General features: G+C 39.7%; 1 protein-coding gene across 14 annotated transcripts in view; it reads right to left on the bottom strand.

Moving 5' to 3' along the window:
- ADAM22 (ADAM metallopeptidase domain 22) overlaps positions 1-25,123 on the bottom strand; it is a 128,343-nt gene that overhangs the window by 48,676 nt on the left and 54,544 nt on the right. For all 14 annotated transcript variants that reach the window (XM_073003134.2, XM_073003135.2, XM_073003136.2 and 11 more), the window contains 7 exons: positions 15,061-15,143; positions 10,765-10,828; positions 10,454-10,523; positions 5,908-5,978; positions 4,046-4,120; positions 2,256-2,327; positions 1,678-1,844 (listed from right to left, as the gene is read on the bottom strand). In XM_073003134.2, the coding sequence (XP_072859235.2) occupies positions 1,678-1,844; positions 2,256-2,327; positions 4,046-4,120; positions 5,908-5,978; positions 10,454-10,523; positions 10,765-10,828; positions 15,061-15,143 (602 nt within the window). The remainder of the gene's footprint in view (positions 1-1,677; positions 1,845-2,255; positions 2,328-4,045; positions 4,121-5,907; positions 5,979-10,453; positions 10,524-10,764; positions 10,829-15,060; positions 15,144-25,123) is intronic.

The raw sequence follows: 25,123 nt of genomic DNA, 5'->3' as shown, positions 1-25,123 counted from the left end.
AGACAAAAGAAAGATCAATTTTGGCAACTATAATGTTTTCAACAACAAGAAAACAGGGCTATCCATTATGGGAGGAGCTAAGAGGAAACAGAATATACATGGCTGTTTTGGAACTCCACTGATTCAGTATTCTAGCGATGAGGTAAAATGGACAGACAGACAGATGATAATAACAAGCCAGAAAGGGCAGTTATTGTAGATTTGAAGAAACCTGTTTTTATGCAGACAGCATCATGTATGATATCTAGTATATGGACTGACATGGCTCATTGAGGTTATCAGCCTCATAATACAAACCAAACTTCTGAACACCATACAGAAGACAAGATCAACCACTGTTGTTTACTTTATGTAGCACATTAGAAAGTGATCATCTGCGAAGGGCAGCTTCAGCTCAAATGGAGCTGCCTTTTCTCATATGCCCCAATTAACCTTATCCTGAACACTTGCACAGGTCTACAAGGAATTGCTCTCAAATCACTTCCGCCATATTTTAAACATTTATCTCAGGCTTGACATCTTTGAAGAGAACACCAATAGCAGATTGCTATAGTAGTTCAGAATCAAAAGCAAGGTGATGGTAGAAGACAATTTATTTAAACATTTCACTGGAAAATGGAGAGGGCAGAGAGGTTCAGCTTTTACAAACAAAGAGGATTGTGTGTGATGAAGACAGAACTGGCCCCACTTCCCCTCAGGATCTTCCTCCAAACTCATCTCCATCAATCAACCTCAATACTCGTACTGAGCTTTGCTGATCTGAAAATCATATGAGGAAAACAAAGAGCAAGAATGTGCAGGATGGGCACCCGCAAACTTCTCTTACTGCTTCTACTGCTTTCTTTGTGACTGTGAAAGACACAAACTGAAGATAAACCAGTATGCTGGTCTACATTTGCCCTCAGAAACATTATAGAGGCAAACTACAATATTTTTGGAAATAACATCAAATTGTATTGTAGCAGACAATAGTTATTCAAGGACATGTTTACAGAAGCTGCTCTTCAGACTTGGGCTATTAGTCTTAAAATTTCTATTGATTCGTCATAGTAAAGGTTTACTCCACACAGTACGTCCATTCCAGTACATTATTACAAGTGTACAATGGTTGAATCCAGGTGTTAAATACTGAAGTACAATTTATATGAACAAACCTTGCACTCATGACTTCCCCATCATCCTCTAGCACAGTTATGATGAAGAGATCAAAGGCCAGTGCTTCAGTAGCCACTATGACTTGTTGTAAACAAATCCAGACAAACTGTGCTTAGTCTTAATTCTGACTTAGAGAAACAAGCCCATTTGAAACTGTGGTTTCTGACACTGATTTAAAAGAATTAGTTTTCAAAGTTAAAATTAGACATGTACAGATTTGTGGTTCCGGAATGTAACTCCCAGAATTCCACAGGCAGCAGGGATTCTGGGATCTGTAGTCCAAAAATCACAAATCTGCACAACTCTGTTTAAAACTAAGCACAGTTTATTTGGAGACAACCATAAACCCCATTTAAATGAAAATGGAAACAAAAGCTTTTGATTGCTTAGCACCGGAAGAGTGAGATAGCTTGCCATTTGGATCAGACCACTGTAAGACCCTGTAAGCCATTACTGGTAACAATTCTGGGAATTCAAACTAGACCACCCCAAATAATAGCAAAACAATAATAAGTTACGTACGAAAAAAGGTGAACTGCATCACTTTTCTCTTTGATAAAATCTCTCCTATATTTCATAAACTCACGCAGAGTCACCAGTGGGTTCTCAGAGATGGTGAACTTGTTGTCAGTACCCCAAGTTTCCATGGCAACCAAGACTATCCTGGTGTTGAGTTGTTCTTTATAAATCTAGCGTATTAACAAAATCAACAGTCACCAAGTGACAGTGTAAATATGACCTCTTAAATATGTATATTCAGTATTACATTAAGGAAGACTCATTGTCATCTCCTTTTTAACAGATTAAAGCATAAAGTATCTAGGTATCTTTTATGGTCATTTCTGTAAACAGTGATGTGCTTCAAAACTAATGAAAGGTTTGATTCAGCAATAGGTTGAAACAAAAGAGTAATCTCAAAGACGGTTCTGTTGAGATAACTAGGACTTTTCCGTTTCAATCATTCACATTTAAATGTCAAGCTGAACTGACACTGAGAAATAAATGCATATCATTTATCTCTCTCTTTCTGACCTCAAATTACCATTACTGTGATAAAACTGACAATGTATCTAGGACAGCCGCTTGTGAATTATACTTACTAAATCTGCCATGTTCACTACTGATTTTGCAAAGCTGTTTGTGTGCCCCACCGATAATCGGTGCTTTTTCAGCTGAGAAACAAAAGACAGACAAATCCTGAACATAATATTAAAAACACAGTTTTCATTCAGAAATGACTTTTTCAAAGCATTGCTTCATCTGCACCTTAAAAACCAGATTACTATTCATACATGAGTCTTGTTTCTTAACCCAGAATAGTGCCACAGAGGTTAAAGTATCAATTGATGGAAAAGCTGACAGGTAAACAGACAGTACAGTTTGAATTCGTAACAAGTTCGGCAGCTTGATTGTCTACTGGATCAGTCTGTATCTACCTTGGTTGGTTTAGCAAAACATGGTGGAGGATGTAGCAAATTAAACATGGTGTTATAAGGAGACTTTTTATTCCCACTCCCATAATAACCGAACTCTAAAGGGACATCCATTGAGAAATGGAAGATTCACAACAGGGAATCTGTGTGTATTTCTTCACCTAGTGTATCATTGAATAATGGAATTCAGTGCTGTAAGAGGTAGAGGTGGTTGCTCTGTGCACGTGCACATGCATTATGTCTCAATGGGATTTTGCATGTCAGTCATCCTTTAATTATCAGAAGAGAGGAAAGAGAGCTAAACCCTCTCCTTCCTTTGCTGTGTTTGTGAGGAAACAGCTCTGCTAAAGACACTGTCCGGGTTTAGAAGAAGGTTTCAGGGGATAATAATCATACCCACACAATCACCATTATTGTTATTTACAGTTTTAAAAGATTTGCACATTACACAAAAAGATGTGCTTACAGCTACCTCAGCATTCACCAAATACAGAGACAGGAAAAGTTACTTTCTAGGAAAATAACTCCCAGAATACCACAGCCTGTGGGGCATTCTGGGAGTTCCAGCTCGAAAAAAGTACAGTGGTGCCTCGCTTTACGATCGCTTCGTTTAACGACAAAATAGCATTACGATGAACTTTTTGCAATCACTTTTGCGATTGCAAAACGATGTTTCCTATGGGGGAATTTCACTTTGCGATGATCGGTTCCCTGCTTCGGGAACCGATTCTTTGCAAAACAATGATTTTCCAACAGCTGATCGGCAGTTTCAAAATGGCCACTGGGTAAATAAAATGGCTCCTCGCTGTGTTTAGGGACGGATTCCTCGCAAGACAGGCAGCGAAAATGGCTGCCCTACGGAGGATCTTCGCTGGACGGTGAGTTTTAAGCCCATCGGAATGCATTAAACAGGTTTTAATGTGTTTCTATGGGCTTTTAAATTTTGCTTTACGATGTTTTCGTTCTACAGCGATTTTTCTGGAACGAATTAACATTGTAATGCAAGGCACCACTGTAGCCTTTTCCATGTCTAATCTAAACATATACTGTGATGGCAGGCATGAGAACAAAATACAAAGTACGGTAGATTTCCATTATTTCAAATTGGTGCGCTGTTTCAAGATTCTAAGAACTATCAGTGGAAACAGAGAAATGGTTTGGAAAATATGTGCAGTACCAGATAAACAACTTTCCTTTTTTTAGACAGACATTGAGTTTGTAATACTAAGGTGCTGTTCTGATCAGTGCTAAGAATACTTGAAATATTTTAACTTCTGTTATGCTGTACTTTTTACAGCTATTATTGAAATTTATATTCAGCTGTTAATTGAAAGGATGTTTCCAACTGTTTAATTATTGACTTTCCTTAAGTAGTCTACAACTCCCAAAGACAAGGCAGAGTATACATGTTTTACAATACACAAGTATTTCCAGAAGGCCAGTGTGTAAAACCTCACCATTAAATGATCATTTACAATCATCAGCTCAACATATTTTGTTTCCTCTTCAACTTTTTGTGGCCTCTGATGGACCTGTAGAAAGAGATAGAAGAGCATACATGTTTAAAACCGCAAAATGCAAAATATCTGATTCTTAACTAATCAGATGGAAAGTAATTCACTATGCCCTCATTTTAAAATGGCTTAAAATTAGTTCAAGGCACCAAATTAGCAACAGAATCTATGTCATGCCTTCCAGTGTTTGGCTGATATAAACAGGCTAACAATCTAATTATAATATAAGCCTGGAACAACCACAATGGACAACATTTTCATTAAAACATAAATTATTCTCGGACCCCCATCAAAGTATGATCCTTTAACAGAGGAATAATACGTTTATTCCCCCAAAAATGTATATAAAAAGCTACTTTCAGAGTGTCATTTATAGTATACAAATTTATAAAAAAGAATTGAATGTTCAGAAATGTGTCATATCCCTGTTTTTCCAAAAGGATGCCAGCAGAGTTCTTCTGTATAATTATAATGTCAGAAAGATCAGCCTGAAAGAATTCCATGAAAGGTCCTGAGACTTTGGCTTCCTGAGGCATGTGAATGGTTTTACCAAAATTTGAAATGTCTAATTTTTGCAAATTCCTGTACAAATAAGAACCTAATGAAATTCTAACTGTATTCTCGAGGGCTTTCATGGCCAGGACCCGATGGTTGTTGTGGGTTTTTCGGGATGTTTAGCCGTGTTCTTAAGGTTTTTGTTCCTAGCGTTTTGCCAGTCTCTGTGGCCAGCATCTTCAGAGGACAGGAGTCAGAACTCTGTCTGCGCTCTGATGCAGTTTGTTGGATAGTTGAGTACTTATAAATGTGGGATTAGCTTTTTGTCCTTTTCAGGAGATTGGGTGATAATGGTGATCAGCGTGTTTTTTTCTTATGGGTATATTGTTGTGATAAGAGGGAGAGATGATCTGTTACTGTGATTGATGGGTGTCGTTAACTGGTCTTTTGTGTGCAGTGATCACTGGTCCTTGTGGCTGTGTAGAGTTTGTTGACCTTTTGCAGGCTGTATTTTTCAGTGCCAGGAGCCAGGCTTTGTTGAATTTTAAACTTTCTTTTTTGTTGAAGCTTTGCTGGTGTTTGTGGATTTCAATGACTTCCCTAAGCAGTCTAACATAGTGATTGCTGGTGTTGTCCAGTACTTCAGTATTTTGAAATAGAATTTCATGTCCAGCTTGTTTTAGGGCATGTTCAGCTACTGCCAATTTTTCCGGTTGTTTTAGTCCGCATTGTCTCTCATGTTCTTTGTTTCTGGTGTGAATGCTGCGTTTTGTGGTTCCAATATATACCTGGCCACAACTGCAAGGTATCCGGTATACTCCAGCAGTGGTGAGGGGGTCCCGTTTGTCCTTTGTTGACTGTAACATTTGTTGTATGTTTGTGGTGGGCCTGAATACTGTTTGTAGATTGTGTTTTTTCAAAAGTTTCCCCAAGCGGTCTGTGACTCCTTTGATGTATGGTAGAAATACTTTATTTGTGGGTGGCTGGTTTTCCTCTTCAGTTTGGTGTTGTTTTCCTGGTTTGATGGCTCTCTTCATTTCATTCTTGGAATACCCATTTGCCTCTAACTACTTCTATGGCTCTACACAATTTGTATCTCATTAGGAGATAATGCTCCAAAGGGCTATCAGGTGTCTCTTTTTAAATAAATATATAGAATTCAGTATAAACTAGAAAGGTCAGGAAAAATAATGAATAATTCTGAAAAAAAGTCATGCATTAGCTTAAATTACAGCTGAATGCACATGCTTTAAATGTATGTGTTTGCATGTATGTTTTCATATGTTAAAAATGAACATACAGATACATACCTGTCTTTTCCTTCTTTTGTGTCTTGGTTTCACAACAAACTTCTGTGATGTGGCATTCATGTGCCAGAACTCTAAAAAGAACCAATATTCAAGTCAGCCTAGTACCACTTTGTACGCTTATGGACTTCTTTAAAAGAATGAAGGTGAAGATTTACACAGCAAAATTGAACAGAAAGATATGGCAAGTATTTCAAGAGCTATTTGAACTTAAAGTGAACTTTCCATTTTTTTGTCTTTCAGGACACTTCTTGACACAAACAGCACCTCCAGCCTTTGACACCACTGTATGGAAAATGAGGACATACCTTTCAGTAATAAATACACAAATGAGTAAATATGGGAGAGACATTATTGTCTAAACATTTTGACTTCAACATGGGCTCCTGCAACGCACTTCAAGAGAAGTTTGTTGTTTTAACTACAGTTTCAACAAGCTATAAGAATCCAAACAAAAATTTAATGAGTGGCTTTAGGTATTAAATAAAGACACTTAAATGCGGAAGTGAAGTGTATACTACAAAAACCTGATGACTCACCAGGTAGAGGAAGAATTTAAAGGACTAGTGATGGTATTTGCTGTATGCAGCCTACTGCTCTGGTAATGTAGCCTACCTAGTTCCTACAGCAGATTCTCTCTTTAAGTACCAAAAACCAGTGAATGCCCAAGTTCTTATGAGGCAAACCTGTATGGCACTGCTTTCCTACTGTGGTACTAGTGAAAGCTTTTGGGAGTTTTAATCCAAGAACATCTGGGGAACTAAGGCTGGGAGCCATTGCTGTATTGTATCATGGAAAAACTACCATACAGCCAAGTTCACTGAATGTTTTCAAAGCTGACACACACATGAAGGAATAAATGTGCTTTCTGTTTAAAGGAGTGGAGGCTCAGAAATGTTGGCTGGCATAACTTCTCCAAGCTGTGTAAAGAGCATGATGTGATTATGCTTTACCAGCCCATGTGATTTGAATAAGTTAACATAAACTTCAGTGCACAGTTGGCTGCTACAGCATTATATCCATTTTCCTACACAGCTATATTGTCAGTGAAGTAGAAATGGGTAATGAAAAAAAAGCAGTCATTGGCCCCACTGACGTCAATAGTGTTTATTTCCAAGTAAGTCTGCGTAGGGCTGCAGCCTCAGACGATCATCAAAGCATTTTAATAAGATAAGATAAATCATCCTAATGGTATGAATAAAATTCAGACTCAAAACCCACATGAAAATGACATTCAACAAACATGGCATTATTTTACTACAGGCAAAGTTTTCTTATCTGAATGAACACAAGCAGAATTTGCTATAAAAAGATGGGAGAAGATGACCCCCTTACCCATCTATTCCTGAAAGTGCCCTAGGAGACCTGTATAATCAAATAAAAAGTCTTTTCTGCTATCTCTCAAATACTACAACTTTGCACATAATAAAAAATAATACCTTCCATACATGAATATTTCCATTTCTGAATGTTTCAGCAATCAGTATATACATTCAGTCTTAGTTTTATCATGTTTTTAGCCTTTCGTTTAACAAGAATTCAGCTCCTGGATTGCTTTTAAAATGTTTAAAACCCAATAATACCTTCTGTGAACCTGCCTGTAGGCATAGAAATGTCCTCTAACTTTTCATATAGATCTCACACACACACACACACACACACACACACACACACACACACACACACACACACACACACACACACACACACACACACACACAAACTTACTTTAAAGATATCAAACCAATCACAGCTTTAACACTGATGCAACTACAAAGTCTTCCCCCTCTGCCCCAGCATTCAAACTGCATTAAGAACATTTTTAAAAGAATTATACGTTTGTTTTTAAATTTTACAATTTACCATTCTTTAAAAAATTCAAAATACATTACTATTTGTACCACTTTTAAAAAAATTATAAATGCCCTTTAAAAATTATGCTAGCCTCTGAAAAGTTTTCATATCAAGTCTACATAAAACAAATAACAAACCAATGCACGCAATCACAAACTCAGAGCACTTGAAAGAAAAGAAACTAATCAATTAAGAAGTAGCAATAATTTTAGAATATCTTCTTTGAAAGTCTGGGTCATCTTCAAATTAACTAGATAAAAACAGATGTAAATATATCCTTCTTTAAATAAACACTGAAAAACACACAGGCCAGAACTTTTTACCACATACAGAAGAAAACCTGAGAAAGCCATTATGGCTTATCGATGAAATGCCAGTTGTGTGACCAAGTATGTGTCCAATATGCAACAAGCATCTTATCAGTTAATCATGCCAATTTCCATGTCTTCCCTTCCGCAAATGATAAAAAGTAATAGATTCTGGCCACAGTGAAGTCGCTAAACAAATTCCTATAGGAAGGAAATTTCCCTTAGAATGGGGCCACCACTGGAAAGGCTGTCTCTTATACCCTGATGGCCCTCACTAGTGAAACTAAAAGCATTACCTTAGTGAGAGATACTAACACCCAGGCAGGTGGGCTTTGTATTAATGCAAGTAATCATTCAATTAACAGAGTCCTAAGTAATAAAGATGGTACTTTCAACTAGACCAAAAATGGACTGGTAATCACTACAAGGGGAAGCAGGAAACAAATTTTGTTCATTCCATCACAAGTTGAATTCAGAATAAGTCCCTGAAACTTTTGTATAACCATGCATTTCAAACTGTGGCTGATAACGTGCTTATTAACTGGGAGAAGTGCTCTGTTGTAACAAGCACAAAATATGTCAGTTTAGCTTCTTAGGAAATGCAACAAGAGAAGAAAGACCTCTGTGTTATGTGCTTTCCAGTCAGAACTGACTTAAAGCAACTCTAATAGGGTTTTCAAGGTAAGTGAGATGCTTAAAGAGTGGCCTTACCACTACCATTCCACCCCCTCCCCACCTCAAGTTTTTATGGCTGATTTGAATCCATCTAAAGGAAATGAACCCTGAGTGTTCACTGGAAGGACAGATGCTGAAGCTGAGGCTCCATTACTCTGGCCATCTCATGAGAAGACTAGACTCCCTGGAAAAGACCCTGATGTTGGGAAAGTGTGAAGGCAGGAGGAGAAGGGGACGACAGAGGATGAGATGGTTGGACAGTGTCATTGAAGCTACCAACATGACATTGACCCAGCTCCGGGAGGCAGTGGAAGACAGGAGGGCCTGGTGTGCTCTGGTCCATGGGGTCACAAAGAGTTGGACATGACTAAATGACTAAACAACAACAACAAAATCCTAACTCCAAGTTTGTCACTTTATCCACTACGCCACACTGGGTATCTAGAAGACTTCTAAAAAAAGAAACAGTGTGGTCTAATGGACCAGTCTAATAATTTAAGAATAGAATATTTCAGTTCAGGTCATCTTTAGCTGTGAAGACTACCAGGTTTTCTTGGGCCACCCACTCCTCCCTGTAAGACTAATTTGCTTTGAGGTGAAAGAGGAAATAATTATTTGTACCATGAGGGGTTCTTCAGGTAAAAGGTGGAATTGTGTTTTTTTCCTTCATTAAAAATTAGAAGAAAAGAAAATGCTCTTCACACATCTAATTGTTTACCAAAATCACACCAACTTTATCAAGAGCAAGTTTTTACATCCTACGCATGTGGGTTGAAGAAACCTAATACAAATAGCCTCAAGGTGTTTGGCATATAAATGATTAAGAAATCTGGGGGGAAATTAAGTGTTTGTTGTGGGTTCTTGGAGCTATACAGTTAAGTGTTAACTGGACTTCTTTTCTTTTAAAACCATATTTTGCTAAATCATTGGGGTATGTGATGGGAAGAAGGGAAGTAATGAGTGAGAAACAGCAGAAGACTTGTTTATGCATACAATAAAAACTAAATAAAACAGAAAAACGCAACAACACAGAAGTGCTTCAAATCTGCATAATGATGATGAATAATGCTGTTTTCAAACAAGAAAATGGAAAAATTAGTGAAAGAAGGTCTTTTGAATTCATATTATTCTAAATTCTGAATAACTTTATTCTACTATATTCTAGTTATTCCCATCAATCCCCCAAATGTAATGATTTTGACATTTGAAGTCCAAGACACACTATGGGATACAGCTTCCCTACTTATGTCTTAAGAAAATCCGACACAATTGAAAATAAATGCTTAAAATAGCTTTCTGGAGTCTTCAGCATTTGCTGATGAACTAGTACTTTTTTTTGGGGGGGGTGTATAGTTCTTGATTATTAAACTTAATCTAAAGAGTAGTAACATGTTTACAGAAATATGTCAGTTCTAATTCTTAGGCTGTTTTGATCTTCAGAGACTCCTAAAACCACTAAAAAAATAACTATCAGGATATCAAGAAGTTATAAATATATTTCAGAGAGGGCACGGGGAATAGGATTTTCTTTTAGAATCGAATGAGAAGCTTCTTGTTTTTTCCAAATTCCTGTCCTATGTTCAAGCTAACAGATTATTTTCTGCAGCTTCAAAATGACAAACAAAAACTAGAATCAAAAGCCCCAAGTGATTAACTACTAAATAAAGACAACAAAATAGGCTAAGCTAAGAGTATAAAGAAAAAAGGCATACCAGATGGAAGATCATCCAAAGGAAATTCAAATAATCTGGATTTGTAGACAGAGTGTAAATGGAACTCCTCCTGAAATAAAGAACATCTAATTTTAGTAAATCAATAGAAAACAAACTGTCTTGGAACTTCATTCTAACATCACTGAATGCAGAACAACATAATCTAGTTGCAACTGTAAAACTGAAACTACTTATACATCAGAAGGTTTAGATGTAGTTTCTATAGGGGAATGGACGTACTGTACCGTAAATTATTTCTGCCACAGTATTCTCATAATTCAAAAACATAGGTGGATCAAAACATTACTTACTTGGGAAGTACAATTTTCTTCTGGCTCAATAAGGTAAGTGTGATTCCCATCATAGAACATGCCACTGTGAAAAACAGGGCAAATATCAGATTCACATATTAAAATATGACTAAATGCATATGTTGAGATTGTGGCCCTGAACAGCTCTTCAATACAAAAACACTGAAAGGTTCTCAATGCATATACAGTATAGGCTAAGTCTACTCCTTAGATGTTGATGTGGGTTAAGCAACTCTCTGGACAACACATGCCTAATGGTGTTTCTACTTTTAGGGATCCATGCACTGGGATGACTGTTCAATGCATGGGGTTGACCAGATCCCTGTGGATTCATATATCTATGGGGTCCTTGCATATTGCTATGGATTATGCATTGGGTGGGAAGGAGGCTCGTTTAACACACATTTGTGCCCAGGGTTGGGGCTGGCCTTCTGAGACATGATATCTAATTCAGAAGATTGTACGTGCTATATTAGTTAGAACACTGGACTGGACTTGGGAGGTCCATATTCAAACCCCAGGCAATCACGAAGCACTTCGGGTGATCCATTCCTCAGTCATTCTCTCCTTGAGAATTCCTAAGGCATACTGCAATGGAAGAGGTGGAAGGAAAAACTTCTCATCCTTGCTTGTAGAAAAGGAGGTAGGTAGGTTCATGAGGGCATCATTGGTCAGAAGAGGAGATTCTTGTTTTCCCCAAAAACTTTGGACTGGCTCAGAAAAATAATCTATTTGTTTTGGTATTAATTTCGGAATACTGCCCCATTTACTTCTACAAGTATCATGGGGGCTTTTTAAGGGGAAAAAGATGTGGAGCAAGGAGAAGCAGAGGCTGAGATGTGAGGGGCATATGTGCAATACCTGGGCCCTCTGGAGGTTGCCTGTCTCTAGTATAAAATATGTTACAATTCGCTTTTCACACAGAAGTTCTTATTTGCAGTACAGTAATCAACTTCAGTTTCAGCTCATTCCACTCAACAGTAACAACACCTCCTTTTGTACTACTAGGTGACAAAAAGAAGAGCCTCGTGGTGCAGTGGTTAAAACGCTGTACTGCAGCTAAAACTGTGCTCACGACCTGGGGTTCAAATCCCAGGTAGCCAGCTCAAGGTTGACTCAGCCTTCCATCCTTCCGAGGTCGGTAAAATTAGTACCCAGCTTGCTGGGGGGGGGGCAATGTGTAGCCTGTATAATGAAATTGTAAACCGCCTGGAGAGTGCTTGTAGCACTTTGGGGTGGTATATAAGTCCAAAAAAAAACACAAAAAACCTCACTAAGAATGCTTCATTTTGAACTATAAACTCTCATTTACAAACATTATTAATTTTCTGTGCCAACACAAACCAAACCATTAGATTATCACACTGAGACTCTGAGCTGTTTCAGTGCCAGTGTCCATACTGCCCCCTCAATCTGATGTGGTTTGATCTGTGGCACAGCCTACAGCCCCACTTCCTTTTATCTTACTCTCTGTTAATCCCCAACTGTCCTTTTATGGTTCATTGTAAAGTTCGCAGGCTAGTTAAAGCTTTGCACAGTGCTAAGAAAAAAGGACAGTTTTCCAAAGTTCTCCATAACACTTCCAAAGTTGTCAACTTACACACATACCACAGAAACACAGTAGCCTCCTGTGGTTTGTCAGAACTGTTTCTATTTCCTATCAATTTTTATTTATTTATTTATTTTGGACCATGCAAAGGTGATATATCGCTAAACTAGTACATCAGTGCAGTGATAAAGTAATCTAGCGTTAAACTTGGTAGTTTGTTTTTTAAAAAGGCAACTAGATAGAAAGACAATGGAAGTAGATGCTCCCACTGTCCAAAATTAGTACCTAAAATTAGTACATCACCAGAATACCACCCACAATCACACAACGTGTCCTTAAGAGAATGAAACAAATGATTACACAGGGGAAAGTTTGCCTGAAAAAAAAATAGAAGGTCACAGTGGCAGAGAGAGAGAAAATCTGCATCAGGAGCAAAAAGGGCTGATTTGAATTGGCCTTTGCATCATCAGATCATTAAAAAAATGAGAATTCATCTGTTTTATGCCTGCAGCAAATCCCACAGCATCTGACAGCGTCTGAGTTATAGTGACCCTATGAATTCGCAATCTCTAAAATGTCCTGCCTCAAATGCCCTGCTCAGCTCTTGCTACAGCCTATGTCCGCAATTCCAAAGAAGTAGCCATGTTAACCTGTCTCAGCATGTGACCTGAGTGTTTTCCTTTAAACTGCAAAACGATTTTGTCCTCCTTGTCTTCTCCTTTTTACCCTTTGCTTTTTGTCAATCTGGAAAGGCTGCAATAATCATTGCCAGCATCTGCATAAGTGCTGTGTCCTTTCATTTACGCTGATGTAACTAACCAATAAGATAATAAGATGCACTTCCATTATAAACCACCTAGCATCAAGGAAAGATTATCAAAGGGTCATCATCGCTGAGTTACCCGCAATATCACGAGTAACAGTTGAAGAAACAACACCATGCTGCTAAGGGAAGCTTTACCGATAAACAGCAAATAATCCATTAAAATGAAACTATTTTTAGACTGGTGTTATTCGTGCAACCTGACCTGAAAATCTAACCTGCCTTATTTTCAGATCCGGCTTATTGGAAGAAAAAGAAAAAACACATGTTTTTTATTAGAAGTATAAAATGGGAGTGCAAAATGATAAATGGGCAAAATAATAAGTCCTACCCCTGCCAATGCATATCCAATAATTTTAAATGTGTTTAGGAATGTGATACTCAAATTACCAAACCATCAATCAATGTAGATCCCAAAAGATAAGTGCATGCCTTTCAGGGAAATTGGATGATGATAAAGACTATAGAGGTAAGTGCATCTATTTATAGTCCCGTCACTCACTGCTTGACCTTAGAAGCAATATATTACTGGTTTGAACCTATAGGTTGGATGCAGATATATGAAATATAAATTAAGAAAATGTTGGAGATGCTCTGTACACATGATCTCATTTACCTTTATAGCAAGAGCACTACATTATCCCCATATTACAGTGGGTTGCCAAGGGTGAGGCAAAGCTCTGAGATAGCAATTTATCTTAGCCTGCTTCATGACAGAGATGAGATTTGTATCACAGACTTTCAGAAAGATACAATGAACTCTTAGATTCTATTAAGGATGTGACAATTCCTCAATCTTGATTTTACTATGCTCCTCTGAATCCCACCTGCATTCTTGCCCCATTCGTGGTTCATATAAAGTTACAAGTCTTTGTTTCTTGATAGGTGTGTTTGTATCCATGTACTTTTCACAGTGAAAAGAACAGAATTCATGCTACATTTAAAAATAAAATGTGTATTTCTATCCATATTTTTGTCTACATTTCCCCCACGGAATTAAGTGTGTTTCTGCATTTATATCACCAACCACTAAAACACCAGTTGGAATCATGTGCATCCCAAAGCATTTTTTTCAGCTCCCCAGATTGAAAAGAAAAAGATTCTAGTCCATTTTGTTTTGTACAAAACCCACAGGAAATCACACCTTAACAACAACAAATATGAAGCTGACCTTCTAGTCCCTTTCGGTTTATGTGCCCCTGGAGGGTTCTGAGGTCAGAAAAATGATCCCAAGAAATCTATCCTCACCACATGCCCATGCCTTCACTGCATACTCCTACAAGAGTCTATATGTGTGACCTGCTGTTCTTTGGCTGTGGCATTATTCTACTACCAGTACTGGCACAAACTACTGCTGTGTTCCTGAAGTCTGACAAAAGCTGGATCCAACCCAATATGTGCAGTGGAGATACAACAGAATACAGCAAAGGTCCATCTCAGAGTGGTATAGATTTACCAGATGAGCAGGATATAAATCAAATAAATAAATAAATAAATAAAATCTAGTGTAGTCCTCTCCTGCAGTTGCTCTCCCATCACAGCTGTTTGGGGGCACAATGCCGCCCAAACTGAAGGTTCCATGTGGCCCTCATCACTATTGGCATCTGAGAGGGCTTTTGCTCTTCGAATTGGGCAAATCTCCTTTTAAACATCAGCTTGGCTGTAAATAACTGTTTACTGAATGTAACCTATTCTATCCAAAATCTAATACAGCCAATGTACTATTTACTAGGAACAGAGGTACTCTTTCATCAATTAAGGTAATTTGTGAGCTGGTTCTAAAAATGCACACATCTTCGGTTTGCACAGTTCAAAACAAGGAGGCTGGATAAAATGACTTATATTATTTTAGCAGCAAGACCACCTTTTTCATTTTAACTATTCGTACTCTTCCATTACACAACATGTGAAAAAAAAAACTTACTGAAGTCCATGGCATGTTGACAGAGCAACAAATGACTCTGAATTTCCTCGGATGTGACCTTGGTAATAACAATGTTCTCCACCCTGCAATTAGAAACAGAGACAATGAGTCCGTGTTGCTTTGCACCATGTCACACAAACACAATTTCTCGAAGAAACCGGGAAGCAGGTTACCAAATTTGCCCAGCATTATGTAATGATTAAAAACATATACCCATACATTGAATGGCATCCTTGGTGAGGCAGTCTTCTCAGGCACTGGGGCAGGCAAATGAACTGCTCCCCCTCCCTTGTACTGCTCCTGCTTCAGGACAGCATTTCCTGTTTTGGAAGCCTACCACTGCATGCAGAAGTGTTCCAGGATGCATGCCCCCTCACACTCCCTGAGAGAGGAGTGAAACAAATTCCTGCATTATAATAAACGCAGCTGGACTTAATCTAGACCCCATGGAGTTCATGGACATGGATATGGATATCCACCGATCCTGCCGGGATGGAGCAGTGGGGCTCACAGGGAGTAAGATGTTAGATAAGATGTGCAGAATGTGCATACTCGGCACTTGTAAATACTGTATTGGGTTTTTTCCTCAGCTACCACCCTCCAAAAACTATCTTTGCCCCATCCAATTTAATCTCTGCTCCTCATGAACAGATTTGTGAATGTTGTCAACTCTGTCCTAGAACTAAATCTGACCTTTCCATTTCAGTCCAAACCTTATACAGATTGGTTTGAGTCAGGCTGATTCTGTTCGGAATTTGTGTTTTGTCCAAATCCAGTTCACAGATCCACAAATTACCCCACTGATCATCCTGTGATTAGGCAAGGCTCCTACTAGACATAGGAGCTTCCTATTCATATCCAGGGGATATGAATAAGAAGCACAGCACTACAGGTGCAACGGCGGTCCATTCCCTTTCCCTCAGAACCAGCCTGGTCCACTCACCAGACTCTCTGCAGTGAGCATTTCCATCAGCATCGTCATCGTACCAATCACAGAAGCAGTCCTGCTGGTGCTTCCCTGCCTCCCCCCACAGCTGACCGCTCAGCAGCTGAATGGGGAGACTCATCTTCCCATCTCCTCCCTGGTGTGGTTGGCTGTGGGGGGAAGCAGGGAAGAACTGGCAGGACCACTTCCACAATGGATGGATGTGCATGCCATGTGGAGCAGGGTAGGTGGACTGGGCTGGTTCTGGGAATAGGAAAGGACCGCCATGGCACCTATGGTGCCAGGCTTCATAGTCATATCCCCTGGATATGAATACGAAGCTCCCATATCTAGTTCCTACTCATGTGAGTTCCATAACTTCTTTGGCCATTCACACATGATAGTCAAATGTCTGTAATGCTGCTGGATGCCTGAGGACATTCAGGAATGGCCGTTAAAGATATCACTATATCCCATCACAAACTTAGCCCTTCATACATGCAGGCAAATGGCTGAGCAGGGTTACAGCGGGAGTCTTTTCTGAGCAATGGAAGGTTTCTGCTGTTTCTTACCATCCTGGATCTCAACATCTCTCACTAATGACAGATAGCCATTCCTCTTGCCTAAACCCTCTGTTGCATATCAGAAGACACAATCATAAGCCCAAAAACAACATTTGTGGGACCTATCCATAAGCTCAAATATGATAAAGCATTGGACTTTCCACTGTTTGATCTTGCATCATTCTGTGCCTTTATTGCTCAGCAACAAGGCGTCTATGGGATCAATCAAGCCCATTGACATACTTCCCTGAGGTAAGTTTTCTTGTCCCTTGCTTCTATGAGCAAATGTCTGCAAAGAAGTAACATATGATTGAACAGACAGAGGGAATATTGCTGGATATGAGTCACAATTTAAAAAAAATCATCTTGCTATTCAAGGCAAACCTATCCTTAACATTTTCACATCCACTAACACAGACTAAAAGCACTAGTGTAATGTTTAAAGACTCTTTAGCTGTAGATAAAGAATAGTTTGAAGCAATATTCTGAGACCATCATCGCTTTTAGTTCAAATGTTCATTTATCCTCTCATAATAGTTTCTGGGTTTGAGGCGATTTGTAACATTTCAGGCTCTATCTGGGACAGCTGGAACCAGCCTACCAGTAAGGCTGACAAGCTGCAACAGAAACATGTTAATTTTGGCCTGATTGTCACTGACTATTGAAGAACAACTCATCTGCAACAGACTAATGGATATCTACTATGAACATCCAGGATACATCACAACGATTTGTCAGCTAAATTCATAATGGGCAAAAGAGCACGACAAAAATTAATATCATGCATTATATAACATAGATCAATCTTCTGTACCTTGGTAGCCCTCACTCCCCCCGCCATACGACTGGTTACAATTACCATCATCCCTAGCCAGCAAAGCAGTTATAGTTGTCGTTCAACACATCCCAAGGTAGGATAGTTGGGAGTAACAGTTCATTATTTTGATGCACAGGTCTTCTGCAGGTGCCCTGGCTTCCCTCTCCCACCTCTTCTGGTGGGCGCCCACTCAGAGGCAGTGTCCTGAGCTTCCCTGCCCCACCTCCTCCTCTGAGTAGGCGCCCGCTGGATGAGGTGTGGGCGGGAAGGCGGGGCACCTGCAGAAGACCTGTGCATCCCAAGAATGAATACTGGTAATTTCTAATAGTTTCCTAAAGACAGAAGTTGCCAAGTGAGCATCCATGTAACTCTTCATGCATTGACAAAAAAAAAAAAAAAAAAAAAACCAGAGCAGAATCCCATTTCTGATTTACATTTATACAAGTGAAATCACAATTTGATGCATGTTCAGTAACACAACCAGCACCTTATTAACAACTGGCAGCTTCTCACTACAACTTATGTGATTTTCTTTACACAAGCATTGATCAGCTACAGAATTCTGGCCTCTAGGGCCTTGTGACAACTTAAAGGCCAAAAGATTTTATTGGGCAGCTTTAAAAATAAAATCTGTACAGCAACCACATCTTGGAACATTCAGGCAAGAATAACACCAGTGTTTTGAGATGTTTTTTCTTTTAACTAAAAGTCCCAGAATTCTCTAGAGTAGGATTCTGGAGGTTCTGGAGGTGTATCCCCAAAATGTAATTTTCTCAAACTCTACCTCCCATATATAAATTGTTTCTTGAAAAGAGATTTTTGCCCTGAGGCACACCCAAAACATGCTTCAGCATCTTAGGGTGTTGAGAGAGAGCTTGTTCACTTTGTCGCCTCTTTACTCACTACATTTGGCAAGGAATATATGCAAACATCTGCTTGGAAAGCTGCCACTTAATTACTTTCCATCATAGATAAAGAAAATGATTTTGAATATCGCCCACAAAAAAATTAAGGAAGGCAAGGAAGTAAAGGAACATTCCCGCATTGCTTATCGCTTCTTTATAAACTGTAGCAGGAGCCCCAGAATCCAAGATAAAATTCTCAGCTGCTACACTGTCTGCCTCATAGTTGCATAGGAGTTAAGCGACCTAAGAGCACAATATGTTATCCACTGATGTGTCATAACTTAGGAAACAATATTTTTGACCACTGAAGATCAAAATCCTTACACAGCATGGCCAGTTGAAGTTTTATTTGGAGTTATAGCCCGAAAATAACTATTTCAAGCTCTGAGAAGAAAAGCAAATTTGAGACAGAGACAGCAAAAAAGGTTGAACAAGGATGTCCTTCAGATACAACGGAATCTCTGCATCTCCTGGGAAGTTCAACAGACATTTTAGTGAAGGGGAATTCCTCCAAAGCAAAAGAATTCCAAATCCAAGAGTTGGATTACAATTCAGAGGGACCATATGTATTTCCCAAAATTTCTGCTTCTAGTAAAATTACTGTTTTTATCCTTCTAAAACTGAACGGTGTTCTGAACTTGGGCCCCCTCTATGAAGTATGCCATTGTCATAATAACTATCCACAAAAGCATAGGCTGATAACCACTTAGGTTTGGAGGATCCCACCAGTCAGGGCACCCTGTGAAAAATTGCACAGCTCTCCCTGGGTCTATTCACTTCAGATTTGGCAGGTTCTATGCCCTACAAATATTCCTGAAATTTTCATCCAATTCTGTCAAGAAATAAAAGATACCAACTTTTTTTGGGGTGGGAAAACCCAAAACAAATAGGCATGAAGCAAACCATCTGCCTGCAATTTGATAGGTATAATTCACTCCCAAGGAGCTCCTCCTACCTTGAAGATTATTTTCTCATTTTGTCAAGGGAGGGGGAATTACAATTGTTGTCAAACTCACACAGAACTAGACTTACAAAGTGGCCACTTTATAACACCTGAATGATTGTAAACAAATCTCTCTGATTTTCTGCTGCTTGCCATGTACAGATTACTGGGTTTTTTCCCCCCACAGGCCCAAAATAACTGGAATAATTTTTTAAAAAATCCACCACATCTCCTGTGTCTGGGTCTCTCTGTGTGTTGTGGTTGTTTGTTTTGCCTTTTGTTCACTTTTTATCCCCGCTGGTGTCATATATTGGAACAATAAATGTTCCAAGCCAATTTTGTGGAGAGGGGAAGGGCAATGTATCAAGATGCTAAAAAACAGAAGCTGACATTCTTAGTTGATAGTATGCTGGTCCTACTCAGAGGGGGCACAAGAATTCCTAGTGTGTTCAGGGAAAACTAGACATGTAAAACTAACTTAAATTCTAACCCTTCACCCCACTCTCAACCCTCAAGAAACTAGAACTCTGAAAACACCCCAGAATTCACTAGGTGTGAAAAAGCCTCAGAACTCACTGAATGCAAGTTTGTTTCTTTAATCCTGCAGCAGAAGGGTAAAATATTCTATAACAGAGAAAGTGATGCACGTTTGCCGGAAAACAATTAATCCAGTCCAAGTCACTTACTCCCAAAGTGATTTTTCCCTAAAAGTAGACAATGTCTTATACATGTTCATAATGCTCTGTGCATGTGTGACCATAGATTTTGGCTGCCACAGCAGACTTTCTACAAGATCACCTTTCAAACCATCAACAACAACTGCAGTTCAAAGAACACCATCTCGACTTCCAGGCAGAACTTGGAAACAGTGTGTTAGAAAATTACATTCTTACTTTTGCATTAAGCGGCATATTAATGCATCCAATGTGGAAAAAATTACATTTTAAAAGTAACATTTGAACATTAAAGCCAGTACTATTCAAATATTTTAACACTAATGTTAAATCAACAGCTGAAATCTTGTTGCTTAACATAGCAAGACACAACTAGAACCGTCTTGTTGAATCCATGGAACTTATGGAGGAGTTGACTCACCACATCCGCACTGATTTAATGGGCTTGCTATAGTTTTGACTGACTACACTAATGTTATTTCTGAGCCTTGCTCCCAGGTTTTTATTAATGGGTCTCTTTGTTTGGCTGTTCCAATGTGCTTTTTCGGCAAGCCTACCTTGAGGCCTGTAGCTAAACAAACCCTAGTCTACAGCTGAGATCTAAGGGAGGAAGATAATCCACAATTCTGGCCAGAAGCAGGAAAATAACCCAGGCTTGTGGCCTGTGAGGAATGCTGAAATAAAAAGCAAAGTATTCTAGACAAATGGAAATAGACAGAATCAGTACAATCAGTACTTTGTAACAAAAACAGGACGTTCTGTTGCTAAAATGCTGTTAGAATGGGTATTTCAGTTGTGTTACAGAAACTCTCTGAAGTCACTGTATTATGAAACGAGTCAGCAGTTTCAGAAATTAGGTGAGTCAGAGGAACAATTTTTAGTTATAGTTGTAGCCCACAAAGAGTATTGATGACACGTGTTCAGGGCTGGCCACCACACCAGGCACGACTTAGACGGCTGCCTCAGGCAGCAGATTTGGGGTGCCAGAATCAAAACAAGCATGGGGAGGTTTTTTGTTTCTGTTTGGTTAAATATGCTGTCCTTGTATTTCTACTGCCAAGGAGGGGGAAGAGAAACTGGTGTGGCTTTTTGCCTCCTACCCTCAAAATAATGTGGCTGCTTTTAGATAGCACATACCTCAACTAGAAGAAGGGAGGCTATTTGCTTCCATGCCTCAGGCAGGAATTGCGTTGGACTGGCACTCATTGGGTGACTGTGAAGCAAGACGCCTCCTACAGTTTTTAAAAAGCCCTCCATCTTTTCCTTCACATGTCCCTTTTCCACCCTCACTTCCATGGCAATGGTAGTGGCGAAGGTGCACAAAAGTAAAAATCACTTTAAGGCAGATTGCTCCTGGCAAAGTGAACTTTTCTGGTGTGATGAGAGGCAATCCTGTCTCACCATCTGATTGCACCCTGATGGTGCTTGCAGGATGCCAGCGTGAGATATCATGCAATGGGTTCAGATCAGAAGTAACAATCCTTGGGCATTACAAGGAAACTAAATTCTGCCGAGTCTATTCCTAAAGGCTGCTTTCTTGCTACTACATAGATTTTTGCCAGCGAAGGGCAAGGTAATATCTAGTGAGCGCAGCACATATCCAATGTCACTCCTCTTGTCCTATAGCAGGGCTGAGCCGCCTGTGGACCTCGGAAACCATATAGCCCTCGTCTTGATCTCATGTGGCCTTCAGCCAAGTTTCAAAAGTCCCCTGCAAGTAATCAGGTGAGACCTCTGCAAGAACAACCTGCCCTTTTTCCAGATGGCTGCTAGATGAGAGAAGGGAAGGGAAGCAGGAGCACACAGAGAGAGACAAGAGGTGGGCTCATATAAGGGTGGCTCTGACTCTACCCAAGCCCAACCCTCTGCCAGTGGGCGGCCCCACTGTGATCAGATCAAAATGCTACCTGTGATCAGAAAATTAAAAATCCCAAAACCAAAGGTTGCCCAATGACTGCGCTTCATGAGCAGAATGGGGGCGAGGTAGCAGATCCTGCAGAGTTTGTAGAGTGGAGAAAAGTCCTGGAGTGAAAATTACATTTCAATAAATCTCACCCACACACTTTTTATACCAACTTTCTCACTTTAAATCTCTCTCTCTCTCTCTCTCTCTCTCTCTCTCTCTCTCTCTCTCTCTCTCTCTCTCTCTCTCTCTCTCTCTCTGTGTGTGTGTGTGTGTGTGTGTGTGTGTGTGTGTGTGTGTGTGTGTGTGTGTTTCTGTTTTAAAGTCTTGCGGATATATTATGATTCCGCAGAAGCACAATGTAACATTGAGGAGCCTTTCAGCGTCCATGATTCATTTACAGCTACTGACATCTTAGGGTTAGAAGCCTGGCATACATAGATATTTGGGGCAACACCTTTTTTTCCAAAATCAACAAAACAAACAGTTTTGGGGTGAATCAAATCTGACCAGAGCTGGCTAATGGTATCTCCTTGGCCACCTGAGAGGTCAATCAAATTGGCATTTGTTCTGCTATTTGGTCCAGTGTGAGGATGGATGGTCTGTGCTTTTTTCTGGCAACCACACAATGCAAGCATCCTCAGAATGCCCCTTCCCACACCTTTCTGAGCCAATGTCAGATGGGCTTCTACTTTTTAGATATGGGTAGAGTTATTCTCCTTTGATCCATTTCCAGTGAGTGTGGTCACTGAAAATGAACTGCAGCATGTCTTTCAGCTGTCCAGGCTCCTTCCATTTTGAAAGTTTGATGTTCTGATGTTGTTTAAGATTCACTTCAGAGTATCAGCAAATTGAATAGTTCTTCTGCTCCTTGGGGAACGGGCAGAAGAAGTTTTTAAAAAAATCAGACTCTGGTATACCATAGCTGATGTGCTATGCCACTTAGGGTTTTTCTCTTTGCCTTATCTGAAGGGCTGATTGAAAACTCAAACCACAGCCAAATCTGGCCAAATCTGAGATATGTAAAATTTAGCCACTGTCTCAACACCAGGTTGAACAGATTGTGTATCCAATGAAGTGAACAAAGAGCCAGCTTTACAACTGACAGCCATACCATCTTACAGCCAAAACTAAACTCCTAGCTCTGGAAGACTCCCCTACCACAGCACCAAAGGCAAGCAGCAGCAGATGAACAGAAATGAGTGCACCAGAAATGTCCTCCAAGAAAGAAGCAGCACACAGAGGGGTTCCTCACAAACAGTAATTAAAACAAGCAAGTCCAAGTAATTAAGGTCCTCTTCTCCTTCACATCTCACTTGCAAGAGTCAAATGCAGCTCCGGAAGTGTCACACTGACTCAGCTTGCTGTTTTCAGTTAGGTGCTTATGTATACTGAAGCGTTTACCTGTGTGTGTTAGACACACTACTTCAGTCCATCTGCAGGAGGCACTATGGTGAAAATATTTTAAATAAATTAAATAAGGAAATAACCTGAAGGTGTGGCCAGCTAGCTTGCTTCTTCTATCCATCCACTCATATCAACCAGAACATGAAAGTACAGTATAACTAATGGAAAGGCTTTTGCTTCTCTCCTTCTCTTCCTTTCTTTCTGTTTCAAAAAGGGATGTCATCTTTTCCATGACATAACCAAACACTTTGTATTTGCGGATGCCAATGGTTAAAATGAAATCGGATAGCCACACTGGGCACAACTAGAGGTTATTCTGGCAAATGGATGTTCTCAAAACTATATTTGTTGCCATAGCATAGGCCTCTCAACAGGAGAGATAGCACATGGGATGTGGCGGTGCGTGAACCTACTTATTTCTCCCTGCAGTTAACTTCCAGGCAATGTGCCCCCCCCCCAGGCTTACTTCTCATCTAGGTCAGGAACTCTCTGACAGGAAGAACAGAAAAATGCACTTTCTTTCCATATAGTTTAGTCTACAAACTGTATAGCTGGTAGCCGAAACAACATTTGTTTTAAAATGCTGCATTATAATCTGATCGCTTATATAACCTATTTTTGTTGCCCTTCCAGTAACTATGGTTTTTAAATCGTATTTTTGCAGTGTGCGGAATAGTCTTTTGTTTCATCACGTTGCCTTGTGTTGTGGCTGGCTTATTTTTGGAATGTGCATCTGTCTACAAAGGGGAGTCAACAGATATAGCAAGAGACAATAACCACACTGTTCTCTTGTACTCCATCATCACAGAGTTCCAAGAAGATTCGGGTCCATTCGACCCAAGAATAGAATCCAGATTATACAAACAAAACTAAATATTTATTGCTGTTTATCCGGATCTTTCTCTGTGTGTGTCTTTCTCTCTGTCTCTTTCTCCCTCTGTCTCTCCACTGAAGTTCCCAACATGCCCTTGGCGTTTTTTGCATAGACTAGCAAAAACACAAATATTTTACAATGTTGTGTCATTTCAAGGCAGCCCATAAGCCTCATCTGCAAGGAAAAGAACCCAAACCCTTAGCATTTCACATCCTGGCAATACTTAACCGATGCTTAGTATCCAGCCTTGGAAAAGGCATTCTATTCACATGATTATTAATTCTATTAATACTGGATCTTTCCCTCAAGAAATGGGGCAAGGTATTCAAAGAAAAAGGATTTTAGGGGACTGATACGAAAACTGTACAAATGCATTAGATGAAGAAAAAGAATTGCAAAAAATTTAAAAATCAGTTTTAAAAAAGTAGGGGGAAAAGGCAGTACTGCATACAGTCAATTAAAATAAAGTGAGTTCAGTTGCCAAAGGCTTATTTGAATTTTTGAAAAAAGATCTTGTTAGGCAGCAGAAAGACAGTAAAGGAGGGAGTCAGCCTTGGCCCTTGACCCAAGCCTTGGAGTGATCACCAAGAAAGCTCTCTCAGTAGCCATGCTGCTGGGGGATTCTGGGATTTATAGTCCAAAATGTAACATTTCCAAGTGCTGCTTATTAGGGAGCACAGGAATTCATGCTTCCTAATCAATGGGCACATGGATGTCGGGATCTGTGTTACGCCAGATTATATTATTTTGCCCATTTAGCCAAATGTTATCTACTGTGATTGACATCAGCAAAGGTCTTTCCCTGACCCCTTTTCTTCTTTTAAATGGAGATGGGCTGCTGGATGGCACTCAGTGGTTCAGGTATCTGGTTGTGGAGCCAGAGGTTGGGGGGGGGGTTCAGTTCTCCACTGAGCCTCCTAGACTGGGGCTGGCCAGACTCAATGATCCAGCTCTGCAGTTCTAAGCTGATGGTGGTGGTACTAGGAACTGAAACTAGGACTTTCTGCACGACATGCATGGGCTTTACCAAGATTTATGCCTCCCCCCCGGAA

This window comes from Pogona vitticeps, chromosome 6 (genome assembly GCF_051106095.1).
Source record: "Pogona vitticeps strain Pit_001003342236 chromosome 6, PviZW2.1, whole genome shotgun sequence".
Lineage (NCBI taxonomy): Eukaryota > Metazoa > Chordata > Lepidosauria > Squamata > Agamidae > Pogona > Pogona vitticeps.
The sequence above is the reverse complement of the archived record's forward strand: the minus strand, read 5'-3'. Positions and strand labels throughout refer to the sequence as shown.